Source organism: Silurus meridionalis, chromosome 24, assembly GCF_014805685.1.
Source record: "Silurus meridionalis isolate SWU-2019-XX chromosome 24, ASM1480568v1, whole genome shotgun sequence".
Lineage (NCBI taxonomy): Eukaryota > Metazoa > Chordata > Actinopteri > Siluriformes > Siluridae > Silurus > Silurus meridionalis.
Window position 1 is genome coordinate 645,197 of NC_060907.1, and position 15,000 is coordinate 660,196.

At 40.3% G+C, this 15,000-nt stretch overlaps 2 protein-coding genes across 5 annotated transcripts in view; both read left to right on the forward strand.

Annotated features, from left to right (window-relative positions):
• LOC124377848 (axin-1-like) overlaps positions 1-1,370 on the forward strand; it is a 10,958-nt gene extending 9,588 nt beyond the window's left edge. For 3 of the 4 annotated variants that reach the window (XM_046837165.1, XM_046837163.1, XM_046837164.1), the window contains 5 exons: positions 126-201; positions 312-431; positions 645-916; positions 1,013-1,156; positions 1,234-1,370. In XM_046837165.1, the coding sequence (XP_046693121.1) occupies positions 126-201; positions 312-431; positions 645-916; positions 1,013-1,156; positions 1,234-1,360 (739 nt within the window). In that variant the 3' untranslated portion in view covers positions 1,361-1,370. The remainder of the gene's footprint in view (positions 1-125; positions 202-311; positions 432-644; positions 917-1,012; positions 1,157-1,233) is intronic. The other variant, XM_046837166.1, reaches the window with a different exon arrangement.
• A 4,135-nt stretch (positions 1,371-5,505) lies between these two features.
• The window catches only part of LOC124377940 (general transcription factor 3C polypeptide 1-like), an 18,474-nt gene continuing 8,979 nt past the window's right edge, over positions 5,506-15,000 (forward strand). Inside the window, 22 exon segments of the mRNA XM_046837337.1 lie at positions 5,506-5,875; positions 6,268-6,477; positions 6,570-6,746; positions 6,835-6,978; positions 7,202-7,298; positions 7,580-7,703; positions 9,138-9,311; positions 9,428-9,543; positions 9,641-9,968; positions 10,074-10,264; positions 10,372-10,490; positions 10,579-10,732; positions 11,563-11,666; positions 11,902-12,035; positions 12,117-12,365; positions 13,030-13,175; positions 13,537-13,634; positions 13,806-13,902; positions 14,070-14,247; positions 14,315-14,432; positions 14,530-14,665; positions 14,919-14,991. Coding sequence (XP_046693293.1) covers positions 5,652-5,875; positions 6,268-6,477; positions 6,570-6,746; positions 6,835-6,978; positions 7,202-7,298; positions 7,580-7,703; positions 9,138-9,311; positions 9,428-9,543; positions 9,641-9,968; positions 10,074-10,264; positions 10,372-10,490; positions 10,579-10,732; positions 11,563-11,666; positions 11,902-12,035; positions 12,117-12,365; positions 13,030-13,175; positions 13,537-13,634; positions 13,806-13,902; positions 14,070-14,247; positions 14,315-14,432; positions 14,530-14,665; positions 14,919-14,991 — 3,391 coding nt within the window. The 5' untranslated portion in view covers positions 5,506-5,651.

The following is a 15,000-nucleotide window of genomic DNA, read 5'->3' on the forward strand; positions in this document are numbered from 1 at the left end:
TGTCTTTCTCTCTCTCTGTCTTTCTCTCTCTCTCTCTGTCTTTCTCTCTCTCTCTCTCTCTCTCTCTCTCTCTCTCTCTCTCTCTCTCTCTCTCTCTCTCTGTCTCTCTCTCTCTCTATAAACAGATATAAAGTGAAGTACAGGATGATACAGGGGTGTGTGAGAGCTGATGCCCACAAAACATTCTTCCTTCACAAACATGTAAGTGTGTGTTCGTGTATGTGTTTGTGTCTTTCTATAATAATGTTGACATGGTAATAAAAGTATGTGTGTGTGTGTGTGTGTGTGTGTGTGTGTGTGTGTGTGTTTAGAGTATGCACCGCATGCCAGAGCCATGTGAGTTTGCTGCTGATCTGATCAGCCGTTTGGAGCTCGTTAAAGGGAGAGAGAACAGGAGACTGGTGGAGGACCATCTACAGACAATCTGCATGGTGTGTGTGTGTGTGTGTGTGTGTGTGTGTGTGTGTGTGTGTGTGAGAGAGAGAGAGAGAGAGAGAGAGAGAGATTGTGTATGAATTAAACAAAATTATTGAAGATGCATTCTGAACCTTGTAGGATGCCATGGCTACATGTGAGTATGTGTATGTGTGTGTGTGTGTGTGTGTGTGTGTGTGTGTGTGTGTGTGTGTGTGTTTTTCCAACAGCAGGAACCTGATGATGCTATGGTTTCCACAGCATCCTGTATGTGCCCCACCCATTTCTTCCCTACCCATCATAGCTCCTCCCACCTCAGTGCTCAACATTCCTCTGTGATTCCTGAGATCATCATGGATGAACCTGAACACGGTCAAAGGGGAATAAGAACACACAGCTGGTGTTCTTCTACAACACACTCACACACCTGCCCCAACTACAGTGACACCTGGTGCCATGGAAACTTGGCACGAACCAATCAGAGTGAAGCACTGGGTTACAGGTGTGTGTGTGTGTGTGTGTGTGTGTGTGTGTGTGTGTGTGTGTGTGTATGGGATTAAAACCTGTTTTTATTGACACACCTCATGTGTTTTTTTAGCTCCAGGAGGACGTGTGTGTGTGAAAGTGTGACAGTGGCGTATTATTTCTGTGGAGAGCCGATTCCATACCGCACCATGGTTAAAGGTGCAGTTATCACGCTGGGGCTCTTCAGAGAGCTGCTCAGTAAGAAGGGACACTACAGGTGAGTGTGTCACAAACACTATATAATACACTCAGACTTTCAGTGCTCACTCTGAGAACGTGTGTGCGTGTGTGTAGGTTTTTCTTTAAAAAAGCGAGTGATGAGTTCGAGTGCGGTGTTGTTTATGAGGAGGTGCGTGAGGACCACAGCGTCCTGCCCATGTTTGAGGGCAGAATCACCGGGAAGGTGGAGAAGATCTACTGAACACCTGTGTGTGTGTATATATATATATATATATATATATATATATATATATATATATATATATATATATATATATATATATATATATATATATATATTGTGTGTGTGTATTTTAACATGTTTTGTTAAAAATGTATATATTTGATAACGCTTTATAAACTCACTGTGTATTTCGATGCTATTTATTATATTGATTATATTTTAATTTATTGCATATTATTAGTGTGAGTTCTGATCTCAGGACTTACACTGGATTTACCTTCTCTGGTTATTATTCTGTTCAGATATAGGGTCTGATTATTTAATGAATACATAATGATGTGTGTATGTGTGTATCATGTAATATATTGTGTATTCATTGTCTTTTAGCAGCAAATTAACTTGTTACACACCAGATCCAAGTGCCTTTAATGTTAATTATAATCATAAACATGAATAAACCCCTACATGTACAATGTTCCTCACTATCTGTCCTGATGTTTTTATTTCCATAATGGCCTTTTTAAAAAAAAAAACCTGTACACGAGTAAAATTCTGATGTACGTGAATTCACAAATAACCTTATGTCCAATAAAAACAGTTCACTGATGAGTAAACAGTAGTATGTGAGATAATGGTGTGGTTATTTCCAGATTATACACTAGTTGTATATGTTAAGTTGTGGACATTAGCTTAACTACACAGTAAAATGGTGCTAATGTACCACCGATGTGAACTTTGAGACTGAATGATTTGGGGAATTTGTATGTATTTTATCATTTAACATTCAGGTATTTAATGTATTTCTGATTTTCTGATACTGATACTTTATTAAAAAAATCAAAAGTTGTACTTCTCACATGAAACCTGAAGCATTCTTACCAGTGGTGGACGAAGAACACAAACAATATATTTGAGTAGAAGTAGAGACTCTCAGTAAAATGTGACTGCAGGAAAAGTAAAAGTGTCCCTGTAACCTTTCAATTGAGTAAAAGTACAAAAGGTTTTGCTTTCAAATGAACTTAAGTATCCAAATAACTGATTTATTATAACTATAATGTTCCTATTATCATACTTAATCACCTTAGTTTATGTGAAAAGACTCGAATGTGACTCTCAGGACACTGATCTATTAATAGAATGATATGAGTCAAATATTAATTAATATCTATTATAATGATCATAAAACTTTTTAATTGCTTAAAACAATCATGTAAACAAGGTCACGTGTGTGGTGGTGAGTTCGAGTCTGGAGTTTCTTCATCATTTATTCCTCTCTAAATGTTCTGCTTGATGTTGAACTGATGCTGAACTGTATGTTGGTGATCAGTAGATGCACCAAGCGCCGATCAGAACACGTGTAAAACAGAGCGTGAACTCGATCCTGATTGGTGACTTGCACAATTATATTAATATACATTTTTACCCTTATTTTCATTATTTACATTTTATTTATTTTATAGCTTTATGTTCTATTTCTATTACATGTTGGACAGTCGTAAAAAGGCATTTCACCACGTCATACTCTCTATCTGGAATTGTTGGTGACTTTAATATTGATTTTGATAATCAGGAAGACTTCTTAAGAGCAGCAGTTGTGTCCATTCTAGATTCAGTAGAATTAATCAGAATGTTATACAGTAGGAGCCACTCATAGTGATGACACACTCTTTATTTATTATCAACATTTGGATTAAAAATAAAAACTTAGTCATAATTCCACAGTCTGAAGTTATTTCAGACCATTATCTCTTCTCTTTTAAAATCTGCCCCAGTCACTGCATTACTACCTCACCATGTTACCTTGTTAAACACGTTCACATCAGCTAAAGAAGCACGTTTTATCAATAATCTTCTGGAAATTACGATATTAATGGGGATCTAAAATGGTAGCTCTATTAATTATATCTCCGTCTGACCCCACAGAGCTCGACTGGGCCACTGAACACCTACAATCAACGTTCTGTTACACTCTTGATGATGGAGCTCCACTTAAGACCAAAATGATCAGGGAGAATAAATCAGCACAGTGGTATAATGATCATACACACTTAAAAACAGACCACTCTAAAATTAGAATGTAAATTGAGTCAAACCAAATGAACAGTATTTCAAATAGCATTGAAGAAGAATCTCCTGAGTTCTAGAAAATCTCTTAGTGCTGCTGATCAGCATATTTCTCCTCCCTCATAGAAAATAACAAGCAGAATCCTAGATTTTTATTCTGTACTGCAGCAAAATGAACAGGAAATAAAAGCACTGCACTCACATGCACACCATCAATAGGTAGTAATGATTTCATTAACTTTTTTAATAATAAAATTAAAAACATCAGGCAAGAAATCCAGACGATTAAAATAAATCCAGACTATTTTATAAATAACCCTGTAGACAGCAGTGTCATTATAACAGACCATCAATTACAAAGTTTTACTCCTATTCAAGAGAACGACTTCATTTAATTTATTTCCTCATCAAAATCATCAAACTGCATTCTCGATCCCTCACCTACAAGTTTCCTCAAACAGATCATTCCAGAGGGAATTGAACCTGTTTTAAAATAATAAACTCTTCCATTAGCACTGGTTTTGTACCTAAATCCTTCAAACTGCAGTTATCAACCCCCTAATTAAGAAACCTGACCTTCACCCTGTCAGCTGTCCAACTACAGTCCAATATCAAACCTCCCCTTTATCTCCAAGATTCTAGAAAAGGTTGTAGCACAGCAGTTCTGCTCACATCTACTGAGGAACAACATTTATGAAATGTATCAGTCAGGATTTTGGCCTCATCATAGCACAGAGACGGCGCTAGTTAAGGTGGTAAATGACTGTTATTGGCCTCTGATCAGGGTTTTGTCTCTTTACTTGTTTTGCTTGACCTCAGTGCAGCTTTTGACACCATTGATCATAATCTCCTGCTTGCTGGACTGGAGAACGTTGTTGGAATAAAGGGAACAGCTCTCTCTTGGCTCAGGTCTTACCTGACTGATCACTATCAGTTTGTTGATGTAAATGGTGAGTTCTCCACACTCTCTAAGGTAAAGTTTGGTGTTCTGCAAGGATCTGTCTTAGGCCCACTGCTTTTCTCTTTATATCTGCTGCCTCTGGGTGAAACATGGTATTAGCTTCCATTGCTATGCTGATAAGACCTTGGTGTGATTATTGACTCTAAAGTGTTTCCTTTGAGGCTCATGTGAATAATATTACCGGGATCGCCTTCTTTTTATCTAATATAATGTTGAAATTATATGAAATATAATTTAGTTTCAGAATGCAGAAAAACTAGTTCATGCTTTTGTAATGTCTAGATTAGACTACTGTAACGCTTTACAGTCTTCCAATCAGTGTTCGGGACTCAGACACAGTCTCAGTGTTAAAGTCATAGCGTTTTCTTTGATTTGAGGCGACTCTGTGCAGCTGGTGATGTTTGCTCATGTTGCTCATGTTGCACATATCATCATCAACACCCTGGAGATCCATGAAATTCTGGAGTAAGAATGGGAGCTTTGAGGATGGATTTGGACTGTAGTTAATATCAACAGCTACACTGACTCAGGACTACAGTTTGCATCTGATCACCATCACTGCACCTCAACATCGTGTATCTGTAATAAATGGTTATTTGGTGCAACCCAGATGAGGATGAGGTTCCCTCTTGAGTCTGGTTCCTCTCAAGGTTTCCTCCTTATTCCATCTTGGGGAGTTTTTCTTTCCACAGTCGGCACTAGGGACAAACTTACACTTATAAAGAACATATTATTCTTTATCATAGCATTATTTGTGTAAATCTGCTTTGAGACAATGTTCACTGTTAAAAGCACAATACAAACAAAAATCTATTGAATTGAATGTGACAAAATCATTTGATTTAAATTAGAGTCCAAATCCATTCTCATGGTTCTTATTTGATGGTATTATAGTTGTTATTTGGTGTGAGGTTATAACTATTTATGTATTTATTTGCTTAGTTGTTAATGAACTCTGATTGACTGTCATAACTACAAGATGGCGACAGCGGTCACCTCAGCCGCCACTGCAGCGAAGACGAAGAAGAACCGTTTTTTTTTTTTTCGCATTCTACTCTGTCATTGGCTGGTTAGTTGCCTGGTTTCCGGATCTGTCCAATCAGCGGTGCGCTCGCGCGACGGACTACAGAAGGAGGCGGGTAAAAAAAGGCGGAAAGAAAACAGAGACGTCGCTCGCGCGAGCGTGTGTGTGTGAGGTAAATGAGTGGCTAACGGTGAAGCTAGCTCATTTACCTCAGGTGTAGTTGAAGGTTTCTGAGATTTGTTTCTTAGTAAAGATTAAAGATGGACGCGCTGGCTATGGTGTTAGATGAGGTGGCTTTAGAGGGACTGGACGGTATCACTCTGAGCTCTCTTTGGATCAGGCTGGAGAGCCGGCTGCCCGCTTTCCCTCTGACTCTAGACGCCTTGACCCGGGAATATGTGTGGAGATTCCTGGTGTCCAGTGAAGATGAAGTGTCCTTTTACCTCCTGCCTCAGGACAGAGCCCAGATCACTTTATACAACCGGTGAGTCTTCCACATATTGATACATATCACCTGAGTCACCTCAGAGTCTCCATGACCGCTCTGAGCATAGTGTCGAGGATATTTAAAGCTTGTGTAATGTAGAATTTACTAGTAAACCTCGTTAAAACTTTTATTAACTCTCTATATACCGTGTACACTAGTATATAATATTAAATCTGAGTCTAATACCAAAATGTTCAACACTACATCAACTGAGTTGTGATGTAACAACACCTGGCTGGTGATTGGCTGATCAGATACACCATAAGCCCCACCCCTATCAATCATATGATTGATTGATTGATTGTGTAAGTGGACATGGTGAAGTGTTTGTGTGTGTGTGTGTGTGTGTGTGTGTGTGTGTGTGTGTGTGTTACCCATGAACACTGCAGGTTTCTGGAGATTGACCCAGAGACGGGGATCCAGGAGCTGAGGGGTATACTGGAGAAGAAGCAGGACATTTACCCGGTCAGTGTGGTGCAGGAGGACCCGGGGGGCATCCAGGGCTCATGTCTGTACCACAGAGAGAGGAAGGAGCTGAACAAGCTGATTCGGACTGAGACACACACATCCCGAGTCACACTACAGGAGGCACACACACAGTGAGAAGACACACACACACACACACGCACTCACACTTTTTACAAGCTGTGTATGATTGGGTGTTTACTCAATTTAATGTGTGTGTGTTGAGGTGGGGGGAGAAGCTGGTGATAGTGGCGAGTCAGGAGGTTCGAAGCCGAGCTCTAATTGGCTGTGAGGGAAACCCGGAGGTGAAGCTGAGTGACCTGTCCTACTGTATCTTAGAGAGACTGGGACGAGCTCGCTGGCAGGGGGAGCTGCAGAGAGACCTCCATGCCATTGCATTCAAGTATACACACACACACACACACACACACACACTTTGTTTGATGATGGTTGAGGCAGGATGTGACAGTTTTTTCTAATTGGCTGTTCAGATTGGACTCAGGGAAAATCCATTACCTGCGTAAATCTCTGGATAAAAACGGTCTGATCACCATGCAGTCTCATGTCGTCCGTCTCCCATCAGGAGCTCAACAACACTCCATCCTGCTGCTGCTCAAACGCTTCCACATCGACAGGTACGCACACACACACACACACACACACACACACACACACACACACACACACACACACGTCTGCTTCACTGAGACTGACACTCACACACACACGCCTGCTTCACTAAAACTCTTTGTTTAAAGTCATGCCATGTTTTCTTTACTGCTACAGTCATATAGAACATGGTTCCACAAACACACAGAGTAAAGTTATTAAAGTGTGTGTCCTGTATGGTGGTTTCAGGAGGAGTAAATATGACATCCTGATGGAGTCGACATCCAAAATCCTGTCTGAGCTTCCTGACAAAACTGGCATTATGATCAAACTGCGGGACCAGCTGGTGAGCTGTGTGTGTGTGTGAGTAGGGGTATGTGTGTGTGTGTGTCTGTGTAGTGGGTTAACTTTTGTATGTAGTTTATGGATAATGTTTGGTGAGAGTGTAACACAATCACACACTCTTATGTCACTTCCCTCTAATTTGCATAAATGTTAGCCCCGCCCCTGCCTCTGTGGAATGCATGTGACAAATAACCTATTTCTGGCTGGTGTATTGTGTGTTGTGGCAGTGTAAGCAGTGTACCACTGTCACTAATGTGTGTGTATGTGTGTGTGCACACGCAGCACATCTGTGATCGAACATTTAAGAAGATGTATCAGTATATGCAGGCAGCTAAGATGGTGAGTGTGATATCACTTCCTCTACAAGATCTAAACCCAGACGCCGGACCCTTCAAGACTAAGAAAGGTCAGTGTCGTATTCTACACAACTTTAAACACAACCTTATACGACCCTATAACTATACACAACTCTATACACCCATTCACAACTATACATGACTGTTTTATTCTACACAACTCTAAACACAACCTTATACGACCCTATAACTATACACAACTCTATACATCCATTCACAACTATACATGACTGTTTTATTCTACACAACTCTAAACACAACCTTATACGACCCTATAACTATACACAACTCTATACACCCATTCACAACTATACATGACTGTTTTATTCTACACAACTCTAAACACAACCTTATACGACCCTATAACTATACACAACTCTATACACAACCTTATACGACCTATAACTATACACAACTCTAAACACAACCTTATACGACCCTATAACTATACACAACTCTATACACCCATTCACAACTATACATGACTGTTTTATTCTACACAACTCTAAACACAACCTTATACGACCCTATAACTATACACAACTCTATACATCCATTCACAACTATACATGACTGTTTTATTCTACACAACTCTAAACACAACCTTATACGACCCTATAACTATACACAACTCTATACACCCATTCACAACTATACATGACTGTTTTATTCTACACAACTCTAAACACAACCTTATACGACCCTATAACTATACACAACTCTATACACAACCTTATACGACCCTATAACTATACACAACTCTAAACACAACCTTATACGACCTATAACTATACACAACTCTATACACCCATTCACAACTATACATGACTGTTTTATTCTACACAACTCTAAACACAACCTTATCGACCCTATAACTATACACAACTCTATACACCCATTCACAACTATACATGACTGTTTTATTCTACACAACTCTAAACACAACCTTATACGACCCTATAACTATACACAACTCTATACACAACCTTATACGACCCTATAACTATACACAACTCTAAACACAACCTTATACGACCTATAACTATACACAACTCTATACACAACCTTATACGACCTATAACTATACACAACTCTAAACACAACCTTATACGACCCTATAACTATACACAACTCTATACACAACCTTATCGACCCTATAACTATACACAACTCTAAACACAACCTTATACGACCCTATAACTATACACAACTCTATACACAACCTTATACGACACTATAACTATACACAACTCTAAACACAACCTTATACGACACTATAACTATACACAACTCTAAACACAACCTTATACGACACTATAACTATACACAACTCTAAACACAACCTTATACGACACTATAACTATACACAACTCTATATGACTCTGTGCAGCTCTCTATATAATATAATACACTTTTACAACACTACATCTATAAACTTTAGTAAATGTGCACCTGCTCTATGATTCTCTCTGATTGGTTCTCAGGTACAAACGTCCTTGTCCGCTGTCTAAAACTTCTGAAGCCATATAAAAGAAACCAGATAGATGATGATGACGATGATGATGATGATGAAGATGGAGACGTACCTGTTAAAAGTAACGTCCAGGCTCAGGCTCGTGATATTGAGCGAGATCTTCTGGCCCAGGCTTACGACATTGGTCTGTTTATCATCACTGATGACTGTTTTATAATACACACAATAATAATAATAATAATAAGTTTATTTTAGATGTTTATTCATGAACTGCTCTCTGTGCTGTGATTGGTCATTCAGTGGTGACCACAGGATCTAAAGGTATTTCCAAGACGGTGTTAAGGGGACGGCTGAACATTGGGAAACTGGAGAGCCGCATGATCTGTAGGGTTCTGGAGAGAAACCAAATGATAAAGGTAACATATACGCACACACACACACACACACACACACACACACACACACTCTATGTGTGTCTTAGCATGTAAACAATGTCGATAATGTCTGTGTCAGGGTTTTATGGAGGATGAGGGGAGACAGCGGACGACGAAATACATCAGTAAACTTTTTGTAGAGAAAAGCAAACTAAACCTGGACTTCAATAAAGAGAAGGAGCGCAGTGAGAAACTCAGAGCACCACAGGAGGACACACCCGTTCTTGACCGAGACAACACGCCCGATCCTGGACAGGATACTGAGGTAGAACCCCAGGTGGAGGACAAGGTTCCTGCTAAAGCACAAAGGTCAAAAAGCAAACCCGGCAGAAAGTCCAAATCAGCACCAAAAAAACAACAGAAGGAAGTTACTGCATCACCGCTGTGTCATTCCACACCTCTGAGGAGTGAGTGACCATACACACCTGACCATAACACCCACCTGATCATAACCCTCACCTGATTACAGTTATCTGCTTTATGATATTTACCTGAGATGTTGTGTAATGTAGAGAAGCAGCCTGCTCATCCTAGAGTGAAGAGTAAGACCTCCCAGGAGAAAGAGCTTAGTGAAGTGGAAGAGAAAGATGATTTGCTGAACCAGGAAGTTGCTGCTGACCACACCCCCAGTGTCCTCAATGACCAATCCCAAGAAGCCGAGGAGAGCGTGACCATGTTTGAGGAATTCGGCCCAAAGCTAGAGGTGTGTTTATTTCGGGTTTATATTAATACAGTAATTCGGTGATGGACAGATAGAGGAGTAGATATACAGAAAGATGGATGGAGGTAATGGATGTTCTCTCATTTTAGACAACTCAAACAAGAAGAAAAAAAAAACTTGAAATTCATCAGACATATCGTCTGCTCAAGCGGAAGAACATTATCATAGAAGCTGTACGCAACCTGAAGGTCATCGAGGGGCTTTACACGTAAGATATACACACACACACACACACACACCTATTCAAATTCTGTAAATGATCCCTCATGTTTTCTAATCTGCATAAACACTGTCAGGCTGCAGAAGAAGCTGATGGATGAGGAAAAGCAGGAGGGTGTGAACACTAAAGTGTGTAAGAAAAGCATTGTGAGACTGACTCGCTCTCTGGCTAGAGAAGGCTTCCTTAAGCTGTACAGGACTACAGTAATACAAGATGGTGTAAGCAAGAAGGTAATCATACACACACACTGATATAATCTAAGTCCTTACTTCTGTTGTGACCAAGACGCTAAGCAACAACAACCAGATCCGTTCTCAAACAAGAGTTCCAGACTAGGACTTTAATCAAAGTGTCCCAGATTAAAATTCTAAACAAATCCAAGACTGAGTATCATGGGTGTACATTTCATTTAACAGTAGGGGGGACAATAAATATAACATTTCTAATGAGCAATTTTGAAAGGGACACACATAATACAGTCAAATTGTACTGATAAAGACACAGTGTCCCCACAGTGAAAAACTTTGCTTTTATCATTATTATTGTAGCATGGAGACTGCATTATTATGGTTATTTTCAAAGTTTATCTCAGTTTCAAAGACAAAGCAAAACAGAGAATTAAAAAAAGGTTTACATTTTTATTTAAAATTAATGAAGACACTTAAGAACAGAATATAAATTGATTATAAAATACAGTGTGGTCAGTTCAGATGTAGCACAGTGCTCATTTAGTAAATGCACAGATAAACAATATGCTAATTGTGTGTTAATGTTAAATTAACATTATACCAATTCATCCCAAATAGAACACTGCATGTGAAATGGCTTTGGTGTGTTAGTGTCAGTGCACTATGCTACAAGCTATTGTAAACATGTTATTGTTGGGGACATGTCCCCTCCGTCCTCCCAGGATTTACGTCCATGCCGACTATGAACAAAGACTTTAGATTTGGCTCTCTGGGCCAAGACCTGGACTCAACATAGCCTCTTGGGGAGCTAAGACTAAGACACTTTCATGCCTGATGCCAGATGATTGTTTTGACTGCATCTCTTGTAACAGGTGGAGTTTGTCGTTCATCCGACCATCACTCCAGATGACCAGTTAGTGAGAAGTGCTATAGAACAGGTCCGGTTCAAGATTTCCAGCTCCTACACAGTGCACAGGTAACAACACTTAGGACTATTATTACTGTCTGTGCAGCTGTACAGAAATCCGGGTCTGTGTTAGATACCTCTTCTCCTTCCTACAGCACTGAGGTCATTTTCCCACCATAGCGGTGATTCCTCTGTGGGCTTCACATTGCAAAATAGGGTTTTCATTTGAATCGTTTCAGTCTAGTTTTCTAATAAATGATTCAAATGTGACCGAGGCTGTTTTTTCTCTTTGTCCAACTCTCAGGCTGAGAAGTGAGGAGGAGAAGGCCAAGGCGCTCTCTCAGGAAGCGAGTAAAGCAAATCCTAATGTTGATTTTCAGGGAAAGACAGAAGAGAAGATGGGCGTGAAGTCACTGAAGGACTTCAAACCAAGCATAGGTGAGTGTGTATGACTTTAGATCCTGTGATTTCACCCAGCACTCAAGACCCCGAAATTGAATTTCTGTGTGTATGTTTCAGTCCCAGGCCTGAGTCGCTCTCTGGGTTACCAACCAAAGATGCCCCGTTTCCGTGTGGTCCACACCTTCTTGTGGTATCTGATCTATGGTCACCCTCTAAACTCATCCCATCCCACTGAACCCAATGCCTCGACTGTGACTCCTGACCCAGAGATCACCACCGGGGTGCATGACATCCCTCAGTTTCCTGGCACAGAGGTGGTGCAGGACAGTGGGGGCACAGGGGCACCGGAACAGAAGCAGTTCACAGGTTCATTTATCTCTAATGAATCACATTTAGCTAATCAGATCTCACCAATCGCATTCAGCCAATCGGATCTCACCAATCGCCTTCAGCCAATCAGATCTCACCAATCGCCTTCAACCAATCAGATCTCACCAATCGCCTTCAACCAATCAGATCTCACCAATCGCATTCAGCCAATCAGATCTCACCAATCGCATTCAGCCAATTAGATCTCACCAATCGTTTAGGGTTAGGGTTCAGTTCTCACCAATCGCATTCAGCCAATTAGATCTCACCAATCGTTTAGGGTTAGGGTTCAGTTCTCACCAATCGCATTCAGCCAATTAGATCTCACCAATCGTTTAGGGTTAGGGTTCAGATCTTACCAATCGCATTCAGCCAATCAGATCTCACCAATCACATTCAGCCAATTAGATCTCACCAATCGTTTAGGGTTAGGGTTCAGATCTTGCCAATCAGATCTCACCAATCGCCTTCATTGAATCAGATCCCAACAAATTCATTTAGCCAATCAGATTAATCACTGTCTGTCTGTCTGTAATATATTATATTAAAATGTTTAAATATTAGATATATATTATATATGATCTATTTGGTTTTTTTTCTTATCATTAGTTTGATTTGATGTAATGAATGACTTCTCTTTGATCCCCCTTTCCCCCTGTAGTGTATGGTAATGAGCTGAGTTGGAAGAGGTTTGTTCCTCCGTTGCCAGTTCACAGAGAGTTTGGTTACGGTTGGGCTTTAATCAGTGATGCCCTCATCTCTCTTCCTCTCAGTGTGTATGTTCAAATCATCCAGATCAGCTTCAAGGTATACACACACACACACACACACACACACACACACACACGATACTGTAAAGAATTTAGATCAATTATGCTGCTGTAAAACTACGTACTACACTCTAGGTGTGTGTGTGTGATTTCGCTTTGTGTTGTGTGATGTAGCACCAGGGTTCTGGAGGAATGTTCTCTCATGTCATTGTGTACAGTGTTCAGATAAATATGGTAGAAATGACAATTAAAGCTTAATGACCTGAATTACTACAGTCATCTTCCTTCTACTCGTCATGTTTAGCTGTATTCCACTCAAATAATACACTTCATTACTAGTACTTATTGTTTTGCTGTGTGTGCGTGTGTGCGTGTGTGTGTGTGTGTGTGTGTGTTAGGTGGATGGTTTGGAGGAATACCTAAGTGACCCAGTGAAGCAGCATTACCTCATCAGGTTTCTTCCATCTAGCATCAAAACACGACTACTGCACCGACGGTGTGCGCGCACACACACACACACTCTTTGTCTCGTACCTTCTCAGTTGTAAATTGATTACTTGTATCAATAATAATCATAATAATACATTTTTGTGTTGCTTATGTGTGATTTTACTTTTTAATTATTTTTTTTTTTTGCCCTGATGTCATTTCCTGTACTTCCAAACAGGAAGTACTTCTTCAGTTTCTATGAGAGTTTACAGAAGCTGTGCTACATGGGCCTTTTACAATTTGGGCCAAGTGAGAAGTTCATGGACAAAGATCAGGTTACACACACCACATGATTTTTCTGTAGTAGTATAGTACTGATATTATTACTGCACAAAATATACTATACATAATCAGCTACACATATGTTGTATGTATAGTTGATTATGTATAGTATATGTCTTTCTAAATTGTGTGTGTGTGTGTGTGTGTGTGTGTGTGTTAGGGTTTTTTCTTCCTGAAGAGACATGCGACTATCGTAGACACGACGGCGTGTGAGCCGCACTATAACCTGGCTATAGAGACACGGCCATTCGAGAGGCGTCACTACACCTTTAACACACCACATGATGTAGAGAATTACTGGTTTGACCTGCTGTGTGTGTGTCTCAACACTCCTCTAGGTAACACACACACACAGTATTGTTGTTATTAATGCTGCCAGGAGTTAATATGGTTATTACTTCACAGGTGTGATTCGTCCCCGTAGCCGTGATGGTGAGGGTGATGCGGAGCGAGAGGAGTCAGAGCCTGGTGCTGATGCTGCAGTGGGACCTAGACGTTATGAAAGTCTGCAGTACACACTAAAGTTAGAGCCTAGCTTGTTCACTTTCTCTATGTTATGTGATTTTTAGACGTGTTTGGTTAAGTGTGTGTGTGTGTGTGTGTTTTTAATTGTTGATCAGAGGGAGCTGTGAGGTCGTTGATGATGGTGTAACGCCTGGTGATGGACAAGGGGCGGGAGGTTTAGACTCCTCCTTCTTCAGTCACCTGAAACGTAACTGGCTGTGGACCACTTATCTTCCCAACAAACCTCGGAAGGTGAGACATGTACAGTACTCTTAACTACTGTAGTGAAGTAAAGAAAGCAGAACCTCCAGCAGGGAACAGAACCTCCAGTAGAAACCACAGAAGAGAGAAGAAACACATCTCTGCAGTTAATCTAAGCAGCAGAGGTGAAAGTAGATAGATGTTGCTACACCATGACCTGATTATTGTAGGTAGAAGGTTGTTGTGTAAATGATTTGTTGATGTGGTAGAAGTAGTAATGTTGTGTGGATCTCTCTTCCTTCAGGCTGGAGACAATCGCACTGTGCGTCTGAGGAACCTGCTGTCCAAACATCCCTTCCCTAAATCAATATGTGCTGGTCAGTACG